We start from the raw sequence: 8,250 nt of genomic DNA on the forward strand, positions 1-8,250 counted from the left end.
CTTGGTGAGGAACGCGCGCAGCCAGGGGAGAAGCTCGAGGAGTGGGAAGGAGTTGATGTACGAGCAGGAAATCGACTCGGCCAACAGTGTCACGGACAGGCAGACCGCTCTCGAGAACTTCGTCAGCGAGGAGGCTGGGGNATTGTTGACCGGTCGCAGCCTCAGGGTAAATAGATTCATATACGAATTCCTCCCTTATTTTTATTCTTAATCTCGAATTTGTTAATCCTTCAGATCAACTTTGCCCCCGCTTTTGAGAAGATTGGAGAGTCGGCGCGCGCCATTACCGATTCGGCGCCGGAAGAGGTTCGCCAGGCGGTCGACGAAATCGTCGAAGGTACGTATTCATTGCAATTTTAATCGAGATCCAGATCCATTTTATGAATATTATGGAATATGGATATATTCATCGACGAAAAGTAAACAGATAGAAACATCCTCCGTTCGAAAAATTCAATTGAAGAGACATTTCTGTTTGCAGGTCGAGGGAAGAAGAAGATACTCAAGTCGATCCTGCCCCTCCTGATCGCAGCGAAAGTGAAGATCGGCGCGTTGGCCACCCTCGCGTACTTCGCCATCGGCCTGATAGCGAAGAAGGCCATCTTCGCGTCCCTCATCTCGCTCGCCATTTCCGCTTTCTTCGGCCTGAGGGCGCTCTGGTCCAAGAATTCCCACGACATCACCCCGTACAACGGTTGGGCAAGTGGCAACAACGGCTGGGCCGCCCCTGTAGCGAGCGGCGGATGGTCCTCGGCCAACTCGTGGGACGATTCTCACGGCTACGCGCAGAGCCAAGCGTATTCCGGATATCATCATTAATCTTCCTCTAAGTTTTAGCTCCATTCGCGTAAACGTCTCTCTCCTTCCTCTTCCCCCTTCTTCTTCTTCTTCCTCCTCCTTCCTCCTTCATCTCTACCCTCTTCCTCGATCGCGAAAGCAAATTCATTTCCGTTCTTCCCCTTCCTTTTTTTTTTTTTTTTATAGTTCCTGAGAATCGATCTAAAAAATCTATTTATTTCGCTCTATTTATCCGATACACGTCTCTAATAGTTAGACGCGACCATCCCCATCCAGGGGAGTCCAAGTGTAAATAATGTTATATATTATATATATAAATATATATAAAGAAATTGACAGGATTTCGGAATCAAACAGATAGAGGCTAGTCGTAATGAAAAGAAAAAGAAAAGAGAACGCTCCCTACGGGAGGATTCTCCCTCGATTCAGCATATTCCTCCCCCGCAATATTAATCATATCGATCGCAGTTGAAACACCATCTAGTCCACGTACGATTTAGATGAACTCTGTCAACTTCCTACCTGATTATCTATGTAACTATGTATGTGTGAACCGCCGGTGAGAATACACGGTTTAATAGAAAAAACAAAAATAGAGAACAACACTGAGAAAAGTGATTCATTTTTCCCTTCCTTCTAAGAATCCTATAAAATATATATATATCTTCGAGTCTCGTTCGATCGAAAATTCTAGCGGATCCGGACGACGAAAAGAGAAATCATTCGCCGACTTTCCAACCTTTCCAGGAACCTCCGAAACCGTCCCTTTCTCTCTCTCTCTCTTTCTCGTCCCCCTCCTCTTCTTTGGCGAAATTTCAGAGCGATCGGCCTCGAAACCGGGCCCGCGAAATCGAGACGAGGCCCGATGCAAGATGGCGGAACGGCGATGGGGAAAGTGCATCGATATATCCGGTGGAGAAGCGTGGAGAATAGGAATGGGACGGGTCGATGGGGTCGCGTTGTTCGAATCGGGTCGGTGGATTCCAGTAAATCTTGCGCGACCGATGTCCTTAAGTCCCAGATAGAGGAAAATGAGCGGCTGGAAAGGAGGTTGGCGCGAAATTGCCGTTTCTTCCGATCCGGGGCCAGGCCAGTAAAAATCCTTTTTTGCCCACCGGTTTCTGGGCCACCGAAGCCCAACAATGCTCGATCGGTGGTTTCAAACGCGGATTGCGAAACATTTGGGGTGGAGGAGGGGGATGTTTTATTGTTTTAGGCTGTCCGTCACTTGTCTTATACGGATCGTGATCGATAGTGGTGAAATTTTCATACGAGAAATGGAATTGGAATTCCAAAGAGATATAAATTGGTCAAGATAAAAAGAGGAAGGAGGAAAGAAAGAAATCGCTCGATGGCAGAAATCGAGAAATAAAACGTTCGATGGAACGAAGGTGAAACGAGGATCGAGGGGAAACAGGAGCACGAGTGTCACGGCTCGTTACATCCGGCAGGATCGCGAGGGATCCCGAGGAAAAAGAAGATGCGGAATTATTCTGAAAGGAAGAGGAGAACTTTCGTTAGTGGCAAAGTGGCAGAGGAGGGGCATGCATTAATCATTCATCTTTTCGAGAAATCTCAATCCAATAATCCTTGCAATCAGCATCGAAAACCCAATAATTATTTTTCCTTAACTAAAAGTGTCGTATATATATATAATTCTTTTTCCTGAATCTGAAATCGTTTTTAAAAATTATTTCCTTCCCTTGAATTCGACGTATGACAAAATGGCTCAATATAATAAACTCAACCTCGACCAATTTATACATGAGCAATCGACCCTGTGAATCGATTTCTTCCAGAAAAATCGGAATCTATCTTACAGAAAGGATAATTCGCGACGTTTGTCGCGAAAAGAAAAGAAAAAAGGGAAAATTGGAACAATTTTGAACGATCGAATAGGAAGGAACGGAACAGAGGCTTTCTTCTGGATGTCGGAGAAGCAAGAATTTCACCTCGTGAACGCGAGAGGCCTTCTATCTCGTTTATTAGAGAGTCGTAAACGCGGCAAAGTCATGGCTCGCTCGTATCTGAATCTCGGCACGGTTCCTCCTCGAGTCCGCGATTAGTCAAGTCGAGTTTCTCGTGCGTCACGCGGTTTCTTCGGCATTGGACGGATTCTCGGTCCCTCGGTTTCCTTTAGCGGGTTATTAGCGCCCCCCCCCCCCCTCCTCCCCCTCCGTATGGACGATGCACGACAGATGTTCGGCGTGATTCGAATCCGCGGCGGCGGTCCTTGGTAAAAATGTAGTAAAAGCGCGACACGGATTCCGTCCGATACAACAGAGTATCGTTGGAAATTGGAAAGTTTCGAGACGCATCGATTTTCGAAGGAGCCGAACCGGGTTACCCCCCCCGTCGAAAATAATTTATTCGATCGATTTGCAACCGAGCTCGCAAGCTTTACGCGTTTGCCTAGAAATAGGTCGATGCATAGGAATGGCGGGGATGATATCCTGCGTAAATTTGTATCGTATATTTGTTTTAACGATTGTCGTCCCAATCCAAGGAAGAGGTAATTCTATGGGGGAGAAGAGAAAAAATCGATAGAATTAAAACAGCCTGCACGATTATTACGATTTTTGTACGCGTCCATTTTAAAATTGCAATTGAAAGAAGAAGAAAAATCGTCTTTCTTTTACATACGAGATATCCTGTATTCGTCGTGATTTATAAATAAAATAGAACTTCGTTCATCCGGAAGCGAGAGAAGCAAGAAGGAAGAAGAAAAAAAAGAAAAATTAAATTCCAACTTTCGAGAGGAAATCATATCGGGATCGATACACGCGAGTCACGCAACACCTTGAACTTCACCGTGAATTTCGAAACAACAATCGCCAGCTGACCCGTTACTCTTTCCCGCGGCATCGTTCCGCTCCTCTCGAGCCTCCCTCTCTTGCTCAGACTGCTCGTCTCCATTCAAGTCCAAATCTAATTATAACGTATATCTAGATCTTCTTTTTCCACGCAAACGAAATATCGAGAATCGAATCAACGACAGTTTCCATCATTCAACGTCGACTTACTTCCAAACGCTACCATATACTTCCATGTATATATATATATATACGTATATATATACTTTCGATAACGTTTCAACAGCTTTCCGATCGGTTGAAAGTGTGCTGTCCTCTCCACTACTCTCTCACACGGGCTCTTAACCTTTGATTCCCGCGTTCTCTAACCATAATGTCCTCGATACTCGAATGGCTTCTGCCACTAGAAGCTAGCGATGGGTTCGAGTTCTATATATATATATCTTGTTTCTGCCTGCGAGACGAGGATTCGTATTGAAAATTTTCGGCGCCGAGTTATCATTTAATATTATTTTTTAGAGAATAATTAAAACGCGATGATTTATTCAATATTCAATTTTCTCTCTTTTTCTTTCGAAATGGAACGTAAGTTCCAAACTAATTGTCCAATTCTCCTTCTGTCCAACGTTCTACTCGCGATCGGCTCGATCCCATCGCTACTAGAAACCGTTCTCCATTCCGCTAAAACGATTACATTACGTTCCATCCTTTTCCACGTATTCGAGTGCACGCATTCCACACGGCTGTTCCCCGCTATTCTCCGCTTTCGACACGAAATCGAGGTGTCATTTTGCGATCGAGGGTGGCCACAGAGCCTCTATACCTTCCCTTTTGTTCACGTGCACGCGTTCGCCGGCGCGTAAGAGCCGCGTCAGGTGGATGATTCCGCCTTGGGCGACATTCGTTCTCGAGGGCCGGCCGATCTTGATCCCCGAAACCGGCCGAGAGTCTCTCTCTCTCTCTCTTTTTCTGGAAGGGACACGGATCGGGGAGAGATGAAGACAGGTGTGCTGTGTGAAGAGAGGAGAGGAAGAAGAAGAAAAAAGAGACGAGGCAGCCGAAACGAACGCCGGGCTCTCGACCCAGTTGTAAATGGGTGAGCGACCCCGTTCTCGAGATAATATCTCGCGTCCATCATACGACGATGAATTTTTCGATCCATGTCAACTTCTCTGGCAATTAACGATCCGCTAGATGTTGTGTTTCCATGCTTGTGGAGAACGTGGGGGTAATCGTGGGAAACGATTGTACGACTTGTACGCACTTGTTCGTTTCGAGAGGTGAGAACGAATGATCGAATTCGTCGTACTTTTTTGAAACCTTTCAGAAACGAATGGATCGGTGGATTTCTTTTTTTTCTTGTTTCTTTTATAATAAGATTCACGCATCTCATTCATCTTATTGTGACGCGGAATTTTACTTATAAAATCACTTTTGTCGATCGATTTCAATATTCTCTCGACGAGAATAAGAATCATTCGTGTTTCACAATCTCTATGGGGACGATACTAATTTCGTAATACAATATCTTAATTTGTGGCCTCGAATATCTTCCCTGTTGGGAAGGAATTTAACGACATTAAATCTCGGCTAACTGTACAAGCGGTATAAGGACCGGTCTAAAAGTAGCTTCCTACAACTTGGAAACAGTGTCATACTATTCCAACAGACTGTAACACCGTTCATCATTCCCCGCGATCGAGCAATGTAATACCATTAAAGAAAAATTAAATTAACGGTTCGCCATTTTCCAAAAATTTTCCAAAAGATACGATGAAAAAGTTTCGCGCTCGAATCCCATCTTTTTTCTTACACCTCCTCGATTGTCGATCGCGGTGTACGTGACAATCGACGTGTATATTTACGAGATCTACGATACGTCGCGTGCAAAAAGAAAAAAGAAAATTACACGGATCGCGCTCCTCGATAATAAATAATAATAGAGAATCAGCAAAGAAGAAGAAGAAGAAGAAGAAGAGGAGGAGGAGAGACACGTGAAGTCGAGCGAGAAATCACAAGGGAGCCCACGTATCCCCACGACGACTTATGCGTATAGTAGATTTCCCTCGTTGAAATCTCGAATCGAACGAGGCTCCCTTCTCAGGAGAACCTTAATGGAGTCCGAACCGAAGTAGGTCTGCTGCAGGCGGTGAAGAAGAGGAAGAAGAGAAGAAGAGAAGATGGTGCTGCATCGAGGCACATCGTCGAGACAACAACATCATAAAAAAAACCGAGGAGAAAAGAAAATGCAAGTGCGTCCATACTTCTTTGTTTAATAATCCTCTAATGTAATCCCCTTGTATTTATACGACTACCGTGTGTGCGTGCGTATACAAGTTGTGCGTATCCTGTTCCTTCTCCTCCTCCTTCTTCTCCTTCTCCTCGTCCCTCTTCCGAGTTTACGAGCCTTTTTTCCCTTCTTTCTTTCTTTCTTCTTCCTCTTCTTTTTTCCTTCTTTGCCATTTCTTGCCGAAATAACAAGGATCGGGGAAAGGAGAGGGATGCAACGAGGGAAGGAGAGCCTCGTAGAGAGGCCTTGGAGGCCTTCGAAGAGAGGGGTACGAGAGAGAGAAACGAGGGGGAGTAGAGAGGGGATTGCAACGCGGGGAATAGAGAGAGATGGAATGGTAAGCGAACGCGAACTCTCGATGGCCTGTGCCCACGAGGTCTCCCCTCGTGCGATACTTCGGTATAAAAGCAAAGCAACCTCTTTTGGATGTAACACACGAGGTTCGATCGACGCTCATCCTGGCGTCCTCTCCGTGGCTCCACGCATTCGTTATCCGCGCGATTCGTATCGAGGAATATTGATCGAATAAGCGACTTTTTTCCAATTTTTTTTTTTCTTTCGTACGGTGGTGATTCCTTCCTCATCTTCTTCTTCTTCATCTTCTTTTTCCTCTTCTTCTCGTAACTGTTTGTCGAGGATCTTGATCGGAGGAGGAAGATGAGCAAGTACTTTGTGACCGTTCTGTGGCTACTTCCGGTACTGGCCGCGGCGTTGCCGGCCAATGACAAGCCTGGAACCGAGAACGACCTCATGGCGACCATATACACCGATTGTTTGAAGAAGGAATCGATCAATTGCATCAAGTACAAAGTATTCTCGTACGTGGACAAGATGCTCGCCGACAAGGAGGATTTCACGCTCACGGACGGCATCACTGTTGTCAAGACGTCCAATGCCAACGAGGAAGGTGCACCTAGGTCTGTGTTTTTATTTTCTTTCCTTCTTTCTTTTGGTTAAGTAATCATTAATCGATCTCAAATGTTCTTAAGAATTTTTTTATTTAAATAATTCAACGATTTTGATAGCTCGTTTCCTTTTCGCGCGTGACGTTCAATTAATTTGAGTCGTGTTATCGTGATCATCGTTATTGCAGATCGATAGAGTCGAGCGACTTGGACACGCTATTGTTCGACCGCTTGGGCAGATTCTTGAGGACGTATTCCATCAAGGTCGATCTCAAGGGGACCGATATCCTCGGCGCCATCGAGTCTGCCGGACGAAGTTTCGAGGATTTCACCGATTCCAACGCCGTGGAAAGTCGTGGCAAGAAAAGTAATTACAACAATCGATTAATTTAAATCGATTCGATCACCATTCATATCAACTCGTATATTCATCTCTTGATTCATCCATCACTGATCAGAACTACAGGTACCATACCACTTAGGAGTCGCGATTATACTTGTTGTATCGATTGATACGATTGATAATTCGGTACCAGTTTTCGAACGAAGGCTCGTCGTTCGTCGACGCTTTTCAACCGCGACGTCGGCTATGCCGAGGAAGCTGGATGCCGCGAGACGTTGACCCACTGAGAAACTGGTTCCGCTTCCCCTCGAAGCGGACCCACAAACGGAGACGCGATCACCCGCGAGCGAGGAGAGAGAAAAAGACGGACAGACCTCCTCTCGAGATCTCGTCGCGCGAGATTTTTGACATACTTTCTTCCGTTCACGGGGTACGTCGCCTTGACCTTCGCCTATTCCACTTAAACGGATCTCTCCGCGCGTATCATTCTGAGAAAGGTCGCTCCCCTCCCCCTCTATTATCTCGTGGGAAGTTCCAGATAAATTCTATGCACGAGAAACATATCTCGCGTGTACGATTATGCGATCGTAATCATCGATGAGAAATCGTAGTCGTCGTTTTCCACGCCTGCCTCCCGACCGAAAAATTGCCAACGATCGCCTCCCAAACGCTATTATATATTACTATTTCCCTTTATCCGATATTTTGTTTCGAATAGAATAGAAACAAATTCTTTCTGTGCAAATCCTGATATCCTGACGAAATCTTCCTTGATCGTTAACCGAGAAAATTGTAACGTTGTTTAACGAGTAATTCTTTCACAGAGAAAGCCCAGAAGATTCTCGGCCCCCTGATGATGGCTCTGGCCCTAAAGGCTGCAGCCCTGTTGCCGTTGGCGCTGGGCGCGATCGCCGCCATCGCTGGTAAAGCACTCCTCGTCGGGAAAATCGCCCTGGTTATCTCCGCCATCATTGGATTGAAGAAGTTGCTCAGCTCGAGCGGAAAACACGTGACGTACGAGGTGGTGTCGCATCCTCATCACAGCAGCAGCCACATAGTGAGCCACGACGATGGGGGCCATGGCGGTTACGGCGGAGGTGG

General features: G+C 45.8%; 3 protein-coding genes across 4 annotated transcripts in view; all 3 read left to right on the forward strand.

Moving 5' to 3' along the window:
* Positions 1–5,600, forward strand: part of LOC102675034 — a 34,573-nt gene extending 28,973 nt beyond the window's left edge. The window contains exon 4 of the mRNA XM_006609317.2: positions 5,564–5,600. The gene's annotated coding sequence lies outside the window, so the exon portion shown is untranslated. The remainder of the gene's footprint in view (positions 1–5,563) is intronic.
* The window catches only part of LOC102674776, an 11,612-nt gene that overhangs the window by 194 nt on the left and 3,168 nt on the right, over positions 1–8,250 (forward strand). Inside the window, exons 1-3 of one of the 2 annotated variants that reach the window (XM_031514943.1) lie at positions 1–166; positions 235–337; positions 482–862. The exon at positions 1–166 is cut by the window's left edge and continues 194 nt beyond it. In XM_031514943.1, the coding sequence (XP_031370803.1) occupies positions 1–166; positions 235–337; positions 482–819 (607 nt within the window). In that variant the 3' untranslated portion in view covers positions 820–862. Of the gene's footprint in view, positions 167–234; positions 338–481; positions 920–8,250 lie in introns of those variants that run through there. The other variant, XM_006609315.2, reaches the window with a different exon arrangement.
* The window catches only part of LOC102680556, a 2,470-nt gene continuing 532 nt past the window's right edge, over positions 6,313–8,250 (forward strand). The window contains exons 1-3 of the mRNA XM_031514945.1: positions 6,313–6,818; positions 6,995–7,173; positions 7,974–8,250. The exon at positions 7,974–8,250 is cut by the window's right edge and continues 29 nt beyond it. Coding sequence (XP_031370805.1) covers positions 6,559–6,818; positions 6,995–7,173; positions 7,974–8,250 — 716 coding nt within the window. The 5' untranslated portion in view covers positions 6,313–6,558. The remainder of the gene's footprint in view (positions 6,819–6,994; positions 7,174–7,973) is intronic.

This window comes from Apis dorsata, unplaced genomic scaffold, assembly GCF_000469605.1.
Source record: "Apis dorsata unplaced genomic scaffold, Apis dorsata 1.3 scaffold_52, whole genome shotgun sequence".
Taxonomy (NCBI): Eukaryota; Metazoa; Arthropoda; class Insecta; order Hymenoptera; family Apidae; genus Apis; species Apis dorsata.